At 37.5% G+C, this 16,969-nt stretch overlaps 1 protein-coding gene across 1 annotated transcript in view; it reads right to left on the reverse strand.

The window, feature by feature from the left end:
- The window catches only part of LOC133631538 (dynein axonemal heavy chain 8-like), a 200,699-nt gene that overhangs the window by 126,973 nt on the left and 56,757 nt on the right, over window positions 1-16,969 (reverse strand). The window contains exons 24-30 of the mRNA XM_062023834.1: window positions 13,536-13,614; window positions 13,248-13,374; window positions 13,015-13,187; window positions 10,447-10,573; window positions 922-1,157; window positions 747-851; window positions 528-641 (exon numbers count right to left, since the gene is read on the reverse strand). Of these exons, the coding sequence (XP_061879818.1) occupies window positions 528-641; window positions 747-851; window positions 922-1,157; window positions 10,447-10,573; window positions 13,015-13,187; window positions 13,248-13,374; window positions 13,536-13,614 (961 nt within the window). The remainder of the gene's footprint in view (window positions 1-527; window positions 642-746; window positions 852-921; window positions 1,158-10,446; window positions 10,574-13,014; window positions 13,188-13,247; window positions 13,375-13,535; window positions 13,615-16,969) is intronic.

Here is a 16,969-nt window from a genome sequence, read left to right on the forward strand (position 1 = left end):
AACAGAAGCTAAAATGAAGAATTAAATTAAAATGTATTTATTATTCTTTACAATAAAAAAACTATTTTTTACTTGAACATTGATTTAAATTGTCAGGAAAGAAGAGGAAGGAATTTAAAAGGTAAAAAGGTATATGTGTTTAAAAATCCTAAAATAATTTTTAAGGTTGTATTTTTTCTCTAAAATTGTCTTTCTGAAAGTTATAAGAAGCAAAGTAAAAAAATTAATGAATTTATTTAAACAAGTGAAGACCAAGTCTTTAAAATATTTTCTTGGATTTTCAAATTCTATTTGAGTTTTGTCTCTCTTAGAATTAAAAATGTCGGGCAAAGCGAGACCAGCTTGCTAGTAAATAAATACAATTTAAAAAATAGAGGCAGCTCACTGGTAAGTGCTGCTATTTGAGCTATTTTTAGAACAGGCCAGCGGGCTACTCATCTGGTCCTTACGGGCTACCTGGTGCCCGCGGGCACCGCGTTGGTGACCCCTGATCTAAGACGACATGGACAGAGAAGGATGAAGCTTACCACATCATAGTCATCCATAAAAGAGCCCACGTCGTTTTCAAAAACGGCCACGCGCTCCATGAGGCTTTGCTTGAGAGTGGGCTGCATAGAGAACAGCTGGTTCTGAACGGACAACTGGTAGTCAAAAGAAATTGAAAGAGTCCATCAATAGTGAGCGTTGTTATCTTTTCGGAAAAGCAACTCTGGGATGTCATTGGTGATCAAATGAACAATACTAACAGCTTTAGTCAAAAGTCTTGTGAAGAAGCGGCTCAACCCGAACACCTCTCCTGGCTCCTTCTCAGTCATTTCAGCCTCGTAAAGGATCAGAACTTCGTAGGCGTCCTGCAACAGCGAAACGGTTCACGGCACAATCCAGCGTGGGGGCAAACAACAACACAAACCATGTTCATACCTGAGTGGAAATGAGCGTGATGTCGGTGTTGATTTCCGAATCCCGGAGATCGCTCAGCGTCTTCATGGAACAGCGCACGTCGTCCAGATTGACCACAGGATGCACGAGTTGCGTGAAGCTTTTGTGCGTGTGCAAGCTGATGGTTATGATGTTCCTCCTGCACTCCTTCCTCAGGCATTTGCACAGTTCACACTTCCAAGCCTTGGCCTCCTCTTTGAGGGAGGTCTTTAACGCATCTGCAGACGAGAGGAGCGCCACGTCGGCCACAATTCAAATGCAAAAGTTCCACCTGAATGTACGGGTGTCCCGGTCTGATATCAGCAAAGAAACAAGTTGTGGATTACCGTATTTTTCCGAGTATAAGGCGCGCCAGAGTATAAGTCGCACCGGCCGAAAATGCATAATAAAGAAGGAAAAAAACATATGTCGCACCAGAGCAGGGGTCGGCAACCCGCGGCTCTTTAGCGCCGCCCTAGTGGCTCTCTGAAGCTTTTTCAAAAATGTATGAAAAATGGAAAAAGATGAGGGGAAATTTTTTTTTTTGTTTGTTTTAATACGGTTTCTGTAGCTTCACTGATTCGAGTATTTGGCGAGCGCCGTTTTGTCCTACTAATTTTGGCGGTCCTTGAACTCACCGTAGTTTGTTTACATGTATAACTTTCTCCGACTTTCTAGGACGTGTTTTATGCCACTTATTTTTCTGTCTCATTTTGTCCACCAAACTTTGAACGTTGTGCATGAATGCACAAAGGTGAGTTTTGTTGATGTTATTGACTTGTGTGGAGTGCTAATCAGACATATTTGGTCACTGCATGACTGCAAGCTAATCGATGCTAACATGCTATTTAGGCTAGCTATATGTACATATTGCATCATTATGCCTCATTTGTAGCTATATTTGAGGTCATTTAGTTTCCTTTAAGTCCTCTTAATTCAATTTATATCTCATGACACACTATCTGTATGTAATATGGCTTTGAATTTTTTGCGGCTCCAGACAGATTTGTTTTTGTATTTTTGGTCCAATATGGCTCTTTAAACATTTTGGGTTGCCGACCCCTGAGCTAGCCTAAATAGCATGTTAGCATCGATTAGCTAGCATTAATGCAGTGACCAAATATGTCTGATTAGCACTCCACACAAGTCAATAACGTCAACAAAACTCACCTCTGTGCCTTCACGCACAACGTTAACAGTTTGGTGGACAAAATGAGACAGAAAAAGAAGTGGCATAAAACACGTCCTAGAAAGTCGGAGAAAGTTATACATGTAAACCAGGGGTCTCAAACACGCGGCCCGCGGGCCAATTGTGGCCCGGGAGACGTTATTTTGCGGCCCCCACCTTAATATGAAAGTTTAATGTTAGTGCGGCCCGCGAGTTTTAAATGAATGGCGCTTGACAGCGTTGTGTGCGGAGCTGAAGAAATCTACCAATCACGTTGTGGTATAAGGCTCTCGACAATATCGAGGGCGTGCCGTGATGGCACTGTCATCTTTTTCTCCATACTAACAGCGTGCCAGCCCAGACACATGTTGTATGAGGCTTCTAGAGACACACGCAGGTTATTGCAAGACATACTTGAGGAACAGCCATACATTTCACACTGAGGGTGGTCATATTTTATTTTATTTATATTTTAACACTGTTACAAATATGCGCCACACTGTGAACCCACACCAAACAAGAATGACAAACACATTTCGGGAGAACATCCGCACCTAAACACAACATAAACACAACAGAACAAATACCCAGAATCCTTTGCAGCCCTAACTCTTCCGGGCTACAAAAACACCCCCGCTACCCCTAACCCCGCCCAACTCAACCCCCCCCATCTCCCGAATTCGGAGGTCTCAAGGTTGGCAAGTATGCATTGATGTCACTTGCGTAATGCAAGCAGAGAAACATTTTGCCGCTTTTCTATGACACACGCTCTTCCTTCCTCCCTCCCTGCCTCCCTCCCTCGCCCGCCTGCTCGCTCCCGCCCCCGTTGTAAACAGTCCGGGCGGGGAAGACGAGCACTCCGCCGAAGGAGCGAGCGACAATACAAAAGTGTGGTGCACTGGACCCCAGCGCTGATACAGACGTGGTGATGTTAACCCGTTCGGGGCTAATTGTGCTACCGTAACTGTAAACTCCACCCCCCACCCTCCTCCCGTTGGCTCCAGACAGAGACGATTTTTGATGCAATATTTCTTTCACAGGGGCACCCCGACGTGTCTTATTTCATTTCATTTCATTTTTATTTATCTCCTTCATTGATGTGCATCTTTGATCGATAGACAATTATACCTCAATTTTTAAATTATACATTTACACACCAATGCCTGAGAAGGAGCAGGATGAAGAAAAATCTTATATTTTTCTGCCCCCTTCAACATAGTACGTAGTCTTACTTAATGATATCATATAAACAAACAATTACATCCAAATATAACGAAAACAAACAAAAAAACACAAGAAGTGCAAAACTTCATGATGTACAAAAAGAACAAAAAAAACAAAATAAGTAGTATACACCTCACAGGATGATACAAAACAAATACAAAACTAGGCAAAAAATAAGTAAAATAATAAATATAAAGCAAAATGTAAACAGTTATGGCTGTCCATATGATCTCATTGTTCTGTCCTTATATATTTTTTCAATTGGAATATATTTTTACAATCTTTTATCTCTTGTAAAGAGAATTCCATAGTTTAACCCCCACCACTGATATACACATTTGTTTTAAAGTTGTCCTTGAATACTGATGTTTGAAATGACCTTTTCTTCTATGCTCTTCATTCTCAGAAGTGATGACAAACATTTTTTGTAAATTTGCTGGTAATGTTTTACTTTTAGCCTTAAACATGACACATAATGTCTGTAACTTTACTAGCTCCTGTAGTTTCAATAAACCAGAATTAATAAATAATATGTTAGTGTGTTTTAAATAATCTACTTTATGAATAATCCTTATAGCTCTTTTCTGTAGTTGATACAGAGAAAGTTGCGTTGCACAAGGAATACAATTTGAAACGTCATTATACAACTAGACATGCTGAGGAGTATGCAAAATACTAGGGGAGTGAACCGGGTTGCAAATTTTAAAACCAGTCTACTGAGGCAACAAGATTTCGTCAAGAAAGCAAGCGAAAAGAGCGATGCAGCAGTCAAAGCTAGCTACATGGTGAGTGAGATGGTTGCTAGGGCGGGAAAGCCATTCAAAGGAGGTGAATTCATTAAAAAGTGCATGTTAGATTTTTTTTAAGAAATCTTTTCTTGCGGCCCAGCCTCACCCAGTTTCTGCATCCAGTGGCCCCCAGGTCAATTGAGTTTGAGACCCCTGATGTAAACAAACTACGGTGAGTTCAAGGACCGCCAAAATTAGTAGGACAAAACGGCGCTCGCCAAATACTCGAATCAGTGAAGCATGTTTAATACAAACAGTGTGATTTATAACAATTAGGGAGGTTTGTGTCATGTTTGTCCTCCTACAGTAACCATATTAAAACAAAAAATATATTTTTTCCCCTCATCTTTTTCCATTTTTCATACATTTTTGAAAAAACTCCAGAGAGCCACTAGGGCGGCGCTAAAGAGCCGCATGCGACTCTAGAGCCGCGGGTTGCCGACCCCTGCACTAGAGTATAAGTCGCATTTTTTGGGGACATTTTTCGCCAGTCCCTTACAAGTTTCTCGCTTACTCCAAATGTTCTTTCTGCTGCCCTATTTCCGTTTTCTGCTGCATGCTTCACTACTTCCAGCTTGTAACCTGCAGTATATGATTTCCTTTTCGGTGTCATTTTTGTTCAGCCCTTCTCAGTTTTTATAAGTTACCGCCAATGTTGAAATAATCAATTTCAATACACTACCGTTCAAAAGATTGGGGTCACATTGAAATGTCCTTATTTTTGAAGGAAAAGCACTGTACTTTTCAATGAAGATAACTTTAAACTAGTCTTAACTTGAAAGAAATACACTCTATACATTGCTAATGTGGTAAATGACTATTCTAGCTGAAAATGTCTGGTCTTTGGTGCAATATCTACATAGGTGTATAGAGGCCCATTTCCAGCAACTATCACTCCAGTGTTCTAATGGTACAATGTGTTTGCTCATTGGCTCAGAAGGCTAATTGATGATTAGAAAACCCTTGTGCAATCATGTTCACACATCTGAAAACAGTTTAGCTCGTTACAGAAGCTACAAAACTGACCTTCCTTTGAGCAGATTGAGTTTCTGGAGCATCACATTTGTGGGGTCAATTAAACGCTCAAAATGGCCAGAAAAAGAGAACTTTCATCTGAAACTCGACAGTCTATTCTTGTTCTTAGAAATGAAGGCTATTCCACAAAATTGTTTGGGTAACCCCAAACTTTTGAACGGTAGTGTAGGTACGGAAGTAGTAGCAGGTAGCATCTATCACCTGGGGACTAGGCAAGGGTTATCTTGTGACCCAAAGTTGGATTTGAGGCTAGGTATTTCAACAGTTCAACAGGTCAGAAGTGCCAAGCTCCTTGGAGTGATGCTGGACTGCACTCTATCCTGGTCAAATCATATCAGTGATATAGTTACAAAGATGGGAAGGGCTGTTGGTATTTCCAGAAAAAGTGCTGCTTTTGCTGATCCACCTCTTCTTTGTCGAATTGTTAAGAGTTTAGTCTTGTGTCATATTGACTATTGTTCTACAGTCTGGGCGTCTGCTGCGAGGGATGAGATCAGTAAGCTCCAGATTGTCCAGAATAGGGCAGCAAGGCTGGTTCTGGGTTGTTCACTAAGAACTAGGAATGTCCGATAATATCGGCCGATAAATGCGTTAAAATGTAATATCGGAAATTATCGGTATCGGTTTTTTTATTATCTGTATCGTTTTTTTTTGTTTTTTTTAATTAAATCAACATAAAAAACACAAGATACACTTACAATTAGTGCACCAACCCAAAAAACCTCCCTCCCCCCATTTCTTTCTGTTATCAATATTCTGGTTCCTACATTATATATCAATATATATCAATACAGTCTGCAAGGGATACAGTCTGTAAGCACACCTCGAATTCTCACCGGCATTGAAAGTAAACAGGTTTTTAAAAAGAGAGTAATATTTTATCTGAGTTTTTAAATTAGTTTGCTCGTTGATGATTTATTTGGTTTTATATTGTGTAGTTATATTTATATGGTAATTATTATTCTGTGACTGTAAATTGTTTGCTTGTTTTTTATTCAATCAATCAATCAATCAATCAATGTTCATTTATATAGCCCTAAATCACAAAAGTCTCAAAGGGCTGCACAAGCCACAACGACATCCTCGGCACAGAGCCCACATAAGGGACGTCGATGTGAATGACTATGAGAAACCTTGGAGGGGACCGCATATGTGGGTAACCCCCCCTCTAAGTCAGAGGTGGGACCAAGTCATTGCTTTGCAAGTCACAAGTAAGTCTCAAGTCTTTGCCCTCAAGTCTCGAGTCAAGTCCCGAGTCAAGACAGGCAAGTCCCGAGTCAAGTCCAAAGTCAAGACTGGAAAGTCTCAAGTCGAGTCCCAAGTCCTGCATTTTGAGTTTCGAGTCTTTTCAAGTCCTTTTAACCGCAGACTAATATTTTTACACAGATTGTGTATGCTTTTAAAACGCTGTATTTATTTATTAAAACAAGTGCATTTGAAATTGCAAGAAAAAAAATAGTGCTGACATTGCAATTCATAATAGCACTATTAACAGTAATTTTAATAGTTTAAACAATTTTAAACATTTAACTCATTCCTTTACAGAATAAACACATTTGCAAAAACAAACATTAACATACTATTGGTTGTATTTTATGAAAATAACATTACCACAGAGTTGAGAAGGAGCAAAGATCTTCAATATTTGTATGTGAAAATCACAAATAAATCTTCTGGGGGAGGATGACGCCCCTATAGGGGTTTGGTTTACAAACTTTCAGCCCCACCTAAAACAAAATTCACCAGCCGCCACTGATTATGATCCATTCTCATTTTAGGCAAAATATAAGACAATACTTTCTTAACAGTATAATTGTAACCAGGAATAAGTCTTCAAGTAACAATATTCAAATACTAACATTGTTGGGTAAGACAGAATTTGGTTTTATTCTGAATGTAGTGAAACAAATTGGTGGTTTTAGCTGATATAAAGACTTTCAGGTGTTTATATATGTTTAAGTATTTGGCAGACGCTTTTATCCAAAGCGACATACATAAAAAATACATACATAACAATCACTGTAAACATGATCATTTAAGGGAAGAATGTAATACAAAATATCAATACAAAGTGTCAAGACAGAATAAACTCTCTGCTGCTGCAGCAACAGAGATACAGTCTATAGGTCCCTAAGATATATAGATATCTAATGTATTCATACATTGTTTATGTAGGATATACGCATGTATATATAACATAATCATATTGTTTCTTCAATTTAAAAATAGCTTACTGTTTTTTCCCCCTTCTCTGGGATTATATTCCCAGTTTTGATCTCGGACGTCTGGTCACTTATAGCGTATAAGAATATTATATTACTGTTAAGCAAACTATGAATAATAAAACTTGCCAAAACATGTGTCCGTTATCATAGCTACACGTATGACAAAAAACCGCGTGAAAATCAGTGGTATTCAGTGAGGTAAAGTGAATTAAATGCGCTGACAGTTCATTGCTCCTGCCAAATGAATTGCACTGAGTGGAGCGGATCACCACTCCAAGATGGCGGCCCCGCGTCTCGTCTGCGCCTGTAGGCAGTAGCGCTTGATGCTGCGTACCCTTAAAACATGTCTATGGTTATGACGTTAGCAGTGAGTTTACAGCCTCACTTATTTAACTACACAGCAAATAAAAGTCATGTTACTTAGCCAATAAACGTTATCTTACATTCAAAACTTACCCTTCTTTGTGCAACTTCAAATGTCGAACGAAGTTGGAAGTTGTTGCGTCTCCGTCTGTAATATTCCAACTGCGTGATTTGCATACGCAATTCGTTTTTTGTTGACCAAGTCGTAGTTTTTATACCCGAATGAAACCAACTTTGGTATAATTGTTTCTCTCTGCCGCGTTGTTTGACAACTCTTGTTCGGTGGTTGTCCTGCAATTTGATTGGCTGAATGCTGTGTGATGAAAACAACGTATAACTAATTTGATTGGCTGTTGTACTGAGAGCACACACGCTGACACGCAGCACACACGCTTATAGACACAGACGTACAAAATGAAAGCTATGCAGCGCTCCCAAATAACTTTTTAAGCTTTGTGTTTTGGAGAAAGTAGCAAGTCATGTCAAGTCAAAAGGCTCAAGTCCAAGTGAAGTCACAAGTCATTGATGTTAAAGTCTAAGTCGAGTTGCAAGTCTCTTTACATTTTGTCAAGTCGAGTCTAAAGTCATCAAATTCATGACTCGAGTCTGACTCGAGTCCAAGTCATGTGACTCGAGTCCACACCTCTGCTCTAAGTACAGTCCCTAGTGGATCCACATAACAGTGAGAGTCCAGTCCATAGTGAGGCCAGCAGGAGACCATCTCGAGCGGAGACAGGTCAGTATTATTATTGATGCGTATGTGGGCTCTGTACCGAGGATGTCGTTGTGGCTTGTACAGCCCTTTGAGACACTTGTGATTTAGGGCTATATAAATAAACATTGATTGATTGATGCTTTTATTTTTTCTGTATTGTGTAGTTATAATTATATGCTTTTACTTGTAATTGTATTGAATTGTGGACCCCAGGAAGACTAGTGGGTTGTTGAGGCAACCAGCTAATGGGGATCCTTAATAAAAATCAAATCAAATCTTTTTTTTTTACAATGCACTTCTGCCATGACCCACAATGCACTTCTGCCATGACCCTCCGCCGCCAAATTTTTATTGGTTGACGTGCGTGTGACTATTGCTGATATACGCCTAGTCTCTTATGTGAATTAGCTAAATAATATTATTTGATATTTTACGGTAATGTATTAATAATTTCACACATAAATTACTCCAGAGTATAAATCGCACCCCCGGCCAAACTATGAAAAAAACTGCGAATTATAATCCGAAAAATACGGTATATGTGCTTCTATGAAGCAGTCCTGCAGTGTGTTTACTTGTGCAAAGCTGTACCAGCAGTTAACATCTCAATATCCTCCAACAAGCACACACGGTTGGACTTTTTTTAATTGTATTTTTGTCAAGTCATTTACAAAAGGTAAACACACACTGCAAAAAGTGAAATCTAAGTAAGATGAAATATCTCAAATAAGGGTGATATTTGCTTATTTTCTGTCTAATAAGATAATTATTCTCACTAAGCAGATTTTATATTAGAGTGTTTTACTTGTTTTAAGTGTTTTGGTCCTAAATGATATCAGTAAGATATTACAGCTTGTTGCTGAGATTTGATGAGCTATATTGAGTAAAACATGCTTGAAACTAGAATATCAACTGTTGCAAAGCTGTGTCATCAACACTCACAAGTAGAAAAGTACTTTTTTAAAGTAAGCATTTCTTATTTCAAGCATGAAAAAAAAAATTGTGATGCCGAGCGCATATCATTATGTCAAGATAATGGCACTAGCATTTACTTAATTTAAGAATATTTTTCAACATATTCAGCAAAAAGGTCTCTTTTTTTCTACCAAGAAAAGTGCATTTGTTATTAGTGAGAATAAACTTATTTTAAGGTATTTTTGGCTTCATTGAGGTTAGCTAATTTTACTTGTTTTGGAAAGTCTTGACAAGCCAAATTTTCTTGTTCTATTGGCAGATAATTTTGCTTAATTCAAATAAAATACCCCTTCTCTTGTTGCCTTATTTGTATTTGACCACTACTGTTTTCTGTTTATTTGTTACTGACTGTGGCAGGACACCTCTGCCTCTGTTTCACTTTATGTTGCTGGTAAATAATATGGTTGTAGTAATAGGCTAAAGTTAAATTATTTAGTATGCTCTAATTAAAGGGGCAGAGCTTTATGAGACATTTTAGCTTTTATATTTTATAAGATATATTTTTTGTAAGAACCACAATTAATAAATATATTTCAGTGAATAACTTATTGTTCAAATCTGTATATAAATATGTACATAAAGTGTTGTAATTATATTGTAAAATGGATGGATGGACGTTTAAAACAAAACTGTTGTTATTAATTAGTAAGTATACATTTTTTGAGCCTTTTTAGAGAAAATCATATCATTGTAGTAAATTATGCAATTATTGATGTCATGGTGACCACGCCCATAGCCACGCCCCCACCGCCACAGGTATCTTGGCAGTTTATGGGAAACTGATTTGAAAGTGTATTCACATGATGCAAATGGGTATCATTTTATCATCAGTGCGACATTTTGGCAAATAATAGTTGTTTTGATAACAGAGCCATGACGAGCCAAGCTTTGCAAAAGGTGTTAATGCCACGGGCAAAAACTTTAAGTCAAATTCCAACTGTTTGACTGCCAAACCATTGCAGTAGTGAGGGTCCTCTGTACTTGGGAGTTTTTTTTTTACTACTGCAAAATGTTTTACCACTGCCGTCAGCTTACCTGTTGACAGTTCAATCATCCCCACGATAAGGACGTCCTTAATTTCCTCAATTTGGTTTTCAAAAAAGTCGTAGTGCTGCAGTTTAGTTTTGATCTGCATCAAGGATGGTTTGCTGTCCATGAATGCCTTCAGAAAAACACAACAGTGTCATTGAAACTTATAAAAACCCAAACACATTTCCTGTATTACCAATAAGGGAGTCCTGATCGACTATTGATATCGGATATTGTTCCGCTATCAGCAAAAAGCAAGTAGGGAATTCTATCTGATTGTGTCCAAAATCTCTGATATAAATGTTTGGCAACTGGAAGTCCTGCAGCGTGTTCACTTTAGCAAAGCTGGACAGCCAGTTCTATACAGGCTACAAGGAGCTAGCAGCTACACAACAGCTAAGCACACAAGCTATACATACTTAATAAGTGTTTCTGATTGAACAATACTACAGTCTAAAACAGAACATTTGTAAACACAAACAAGTATCAAATAATTATACTTGCATATTACTTATACATGAAAAGTGTCCAAGGCAGAAGCGTATTAGGACGTTTCCAGTAACAAACGTGTCTGCATCATTCAACTTACGGCGTCATAAGCTTAACTTCCTGAATCATGTGGCCAATAGGTGTTGCCAAAAAACAATGCCCACTCAACTTCAGCTTAAAAACAGCATACGTCTATTTAAGAAGGTTAGTAATAAATAGGTCACTGTTTTCATGCCTACCATTGCTCTGTTTGACCTTTTGTAAAATTCCACACTATGCAAAATAATACAAGTACAGTGTTTCCCAGACATTCATTTATTTGTGGCGGCCCGCCACGAAAGAATTAAGGCCGCCACAAATAGATTTTTAATTTTTTAAATTTTTTTTAATTTTTTGTCCTGTCCAGCTTCTCAGGCAAATCATATAGTTGATGTAGATGCCCATATCGGCTGTTCAGATTTACTTTACAAAAGAGAAGTGTAGGATCAAGATTTTTGGAGCTCTTTGTTCAGTGGATCAGATGTTTGATGAAGCTCTGTGTCTATCTACCACCACTACTGTTTTCTGTTTATTTGTTACTGACTGTGGCAGGACACCTCTGCCTCTGTTTCACTTTATGTTGCTGGTAAATAATATGGTTGTAGTAGTAGGCTAAAGTTAAATTATTTAGTATGCACTAATTAAAGGGGCAGAGCTTTAAGAGACATTTTAGCTTTTATATTTTTATAAGATATATTTTTTGTAAGAACCACAATTAATAAATATATTTCAGTGAATAACTTATTGTTCAAATCTGTATATAAATATGTACATAAAGTGTTGTAATTATATTGTAAAATGGATGGATGGACGTTTAAAACAAAACTGTTATTATTAATTAGTAAGTATACATTTTTTGAGCCTTTTTAGAGAAAATCATATCATTGTAGTAAATTATGCAAATTACTCGATGATGTCATGGTGACCACGCCCATAGCCACGCCCCCACCGCCACAGGTATCTTGGCAGTTTATGGGAAACACTGAAGCAGGGCCGGCCCGTGGCGTAGGCCGTATAGGCAAATGCTAAGGGCGCCGTCCATCAGGGGGCGCCACGCCAGTGCCACAAATGTTGGAGGAAGTTGGTACTATTATTTCTAAATACATAAAATAATCCCACGTTAATTAAAATGCAAAGTAAAGCCTATTTAATAGAAATATTATTTGTTACAACATTACGCCCCTGCCTCCCCCCGCACGGTGCGCCCCCTCCCTTCCCATATCATGACTCTTTTTGGACGTCACCACATAAAAAAATCAACACAAGATGTCAAAACGGCCAAAACTGTCAGGTGCCCAGGGAAGAAAAAAGAGAAAAGAAGAGGAGAAACGAGAAAAAGACAGAGGTAGCAGGTAGGTAACGTTAGCCTACATGAAATTATTTGTCTGTTACAGAATGTGATAGTAACCTTTAGCACTAAGCTAATGTTACATGATTCGGCAATTCCTAATCAATAAATAGCTAGTTCTGTTTTAACGTCGGGTTAATATTGTGGAGGGGGCTAAATTGTTATGGAAAATAATAATGTAACGTTAGGTAGTTACAGTACTCCCTGGTGTACAGTAATTTGTAAGTCATTCTAGTTAATGCAATATTAAAAAGCACAAATAGAGAACTCTGTAGGATCCCCTTTTTTTGTAATATAGTTGTTAAAGTCATACTGGTTTGATATCTTGTTTTGTGCAGTGCCTTATTTATATTGTATTTTTAATTCATTTCATGCAACTTGTTGACACGTTTTATTTTGTGTTTATGTATGTAAAAAATATTGTGTTTCATATATTCATTTTTTATTTTTTGTATTCATTTATTTACATTTATTACTTGTTAACAATTCTGATTGTTAATTTGCTTTCTTTAAGTAAAAAAAAAAGGTCAAAGACAAAGCTATTCGGTTTCTTGTGAGTATATACACTTCACTGCCGATGTGGGAGGGCGCCACCTAAAATCTTGCCTAGGGCGCCAGATTGGTTAGGGCCGGGCCTGCACTGAAGTATGTATGATTGTATCGTGACACACCTGAAGATCACATAATAAACCCAAAACCTTTATTTGCTTCTCCTTGTCCTCCGCCCAGAGCTCCTTGAACTTCTTGAAGCGCTCCAGCAGATGTGCAGCTTGTTCTTTTTGTGACTTTAAGGTGGACTTCAAGGTAAAAATGACAACCTTGATATCCTCGTGCTTGACGACTCGGCTGTAGAAATCAATCTTCTCACGCCCTGAATAATGACAAAAGGTCAGCTTGGGTGGAAAAGCCAAGTAAATGTCGACTGACTGACCTTCAGAAGCTGTGTTGTCTTGCCTGTACTCCACCTCCCAACATTGAATCCCCTTGGTCACTTCCAAGACAAAATCAATGATTTCTACTATCGCGTGGTGGATCTGGTCTACACTGGGGATCATCACCTGTATGCAAAATGTAGCATCAAAAGAACAATTCTTGACCTTATGGCCCTAAAAAAGTAATCTCTGACTAGTGAAGGAAAAATCCACTGCTAGACACGCAGAACAACCTTATTTTAAAACCAGGATGGGTTCATTTAATAGCTTGATTTGGGTTTACTCACCACATTGGGTGCTTCCAAGTGGACTTCTGATTTGATTATGGGCACCAAAGAAATGTCAGACCTTGCTTTCTGGAAAGAGCTAAAATTGACAGCATATTAACTTATATGAAAAGTTACATACTGAGTATTTTTGTCAAACTTCTCCCTTTCAGCTCCTCGACTTCTTTGCCAATAATAGTCTTCGATAAAGGTAAACGTGATGGTAAATGTTCATTTATACATTTCATTGCTCGTTTATATTTAATGTGCATTGTTTTCTGAATGTAAAACTATGATTATTCTTAGGGATGTCCGATAATATCGTTAAAATGTAATATCGGAAATTATCGGTATCGTTTTTTTTATTATCTGTATCGTTTTTTTTGTGTTTTTTTTTATTAAATCAACATAAAAAACACAAGATACACTTACAATTAGTGCACCAACCCAAAAAACCTCCCTCCCCCCATTTCTTTCTGTTATCAATATTCTGGTTCCTACATTATATATCAATATATATCAATACAGTCTGCAAGGGATACAGTCCGTAAGCACACATGATTGTGCGTGCTGCTGCTCCACTAATAGTACTAACCTTTAACAGTTAATTTTACTCATTTTCATTAATTACTAGTTTCTATGTAACTGTTTTGATATTGTTTTACTTTCTTTTTTATTCAAGAAAATGTTTTTAATTTAGTTATCTTATTTTATTTTATTTTTTAAAAAGTACCTGATCTTCACCATACCTGGTTTTCCAAATTAGGCATAATAATGTGTTAATTCCACGACTGCATATATCGGTTGATATCGGTATCGGTTGATATCGGTATCGGTAATTAAAGAGTTGGACAATATCGGATATCGGCAAAAAGCCATTATCGGACATCCCTAATTATTCTTTATAAAATGTTTTTTTGGTAATATTTTTGGTTGTCTTCAATGGATTAGTTGGATTTACAGATTTCTTATGGGTTTGATTGATTGAGACTTTTATTAGTAGATTGCATAATACAGTACATATTCCATACAATTGACCACTAAATGGTAACACCCGAATAATAACTTGTCGGGGTCCACGTTAATCAATTCATGGTATAAATATATACTATCAGCATAATACAGTCATCACATAAGTTAATCATCATCAGAGTATAAACATTGAATTATTTACATTATTTACAATCCGGGGGTGGGATGTGGAGAATTTGGGGTGGGGTGAGGGGGGGTTAGGTTGGGTTGATATCAGCTAGGGATGTCCGATAATGGCTTTTCGCCGATATCCGATATTCCGATATTGTCCAACTCTTTAATTACCGATACCGATATCAACCGATACTGATATCAACCGATATATGCAGTCGTGGAATTAACACATTATTATGCCTAATTTGGACAACCAGGTATGGTGAAGATAAGGTACTTTTTAAAAAAATTAGTAAAATAAGATAAATAAATTAAAAACATTTTCTTGAATAAAAAAGAAAGTACAACAATATAAAAACAGTTACATAGAAACTAGTAATGAATGAAAATGAGTAAAATTAACTGTTAAAGGTTAGTACTATTAGTGGAGCAGCAGCACGCACAATCATGTGTGCTTACGGACTGTATCCCTTGCAGACTGTATTGATATATATTGATACATAATGTAGGAACCAGAATATTAATAACAGAAAGAAACAACCCTTTTGTGTGAATGAGTGTAAATGGGGGAGGGAGGTTTTTTGGGTTGGTGCACTAATTGTAAGTGTATCTTGTGTTTTTTATGTTGATTTAATAAAAAATAAAAAAAATAAAAAAATTACAAAAAAATTTAAAAAACGATACCGATAATTAAAAAAACGATACCGATAATTTCCGATATTACAGTTTAACGCATATATCGGCCGATAATATCGGCAGGCCGATATTATCGGACATCTCTAATATCAGCACTTCAGTCATCAACAATAATATAATCTGAGAAAAGGACATTGAAACAATATAGGTCTGACTTTGTAGGATATGTACAGCGAGCAGTGAACATAGTGAGCTCAGAAAGCATAAGAACAAGTATATACATTTCATTATTAACGTTTGATTATTTACAATCCGGGGAGGTGGGATGTGGTGGGGGGAGGGTGTTAGTCTAGGGTTGTAGTTGGTTCTTTTAGTGCAGTTTTGAAGGAGGGTAGAGGGTTTTTGTAGGATACAGATTTTATCAGACTTTTTAGGAACTGATTACTTGCGAAAACAGATTTAACTATACATTAAAAACATTGAACTACTGTACTGCCATCTTGTCAGTGAAGAAAAGAGGTTGCCGACAGCCACATGCTTATGGTCAACACCAATTAGACACCTTGGCAATTAGTTTTGTAGAACATGCACCCTGCAAATACAGGGTGTAGGGCTCTTCAGAGTATAGAGCTGGCCCAGTCACGTCACAGCGAATGAGCGTCGTCAACGTGCAACACACACAGCCAGCCGACATCGTTGTTACTTTTCCTTAACAGCAATCTGAGACTTCAGTAAAGTGTGACGTGTGACGACATATCTCGAGTACACTAAAGGTGTGATGGTGTCAGACATTTTTGTAGATAATTCCAAGTTAATTTTCTCAGGGAACTGTCTTTCGTATGCAGGTTTATAGGACAAGGAAATCCTAGTTTATTGTGATAAGGAAATTATTGACTTTGCTTCAGAGAAGTGTTATAAGTTTACTTCCACAAAGAGGTTTGAAACATAACATTGTTATGAATAATAGTTTTTTTAAGCTTTTTCTACCAATACTTTTTTTTTTGAGGAATAAGAAAATTGAAAATGTGTATATTTTTGTTTATATTTCATTTATTTTTCATATTTATGTTATTTATTTTAATTTTACTTTTATTATATATTGACCATAATAAATGTGGTATAAATGGTCTGTATTTTCCTTGTGATTTGTCTTAAATAATAACAATAGTAATAATATTTTTGACTGACAAAAATTGCCAATAAGAAACTAATGGTATCGGTATCGGAATCGATGAAAATGCGAGAAAAAGTATCGGTATCGTATCGAATCCTAAAAGTGAAAATGTCCGACCGGGAACACCAACCCGAGCACTGGCTCGGGGCAGAACACACGTTTTCAGGAAGTAATCTACCAGTTGGACTGTACTCGACAATCTCCGTCTCGTTATTCCTAAACGATAGCAGGATAACACAACAAATACCACCCACCGGCTAGAAGCCCGCCAATGCAGGGAAACCCCATGTCAGAAAAATTGTATGTAAATTATCAAAAAACTTTCCGTTCTCTGAGTTCCCAATGAACAGACAAGAGGCTGTCTTTGTTGCACCAAGCAAAGGCTTGGAAAATTCCATTGTGTACGATGGGAGGAGACGGGAGGGGGTTATCTATTGTCATCGAAGACCTGCTCAAGCTGAATCCAGGACCAGCCCAAGCCTGAGGCATCTTTTTCTTT

The sequence above is a fragment of the Entelurus aequoreus genome, linkage group LG16, assembly GCF_033978785.1.
Source record: "Entelurus aequoreus isolate RoL-2023_Sb linkage group LG16, RoL_Eaeq_v1.1, whole genome shotgun sequence".
Classification (NCBI taxonomy): domain Eukaryota; kingdom Metazoa; phylum Chordata; class Actinopteri; order Syngnathiformes; family Syngnathidae; genus Entelurus; species Entelurus aequoreus.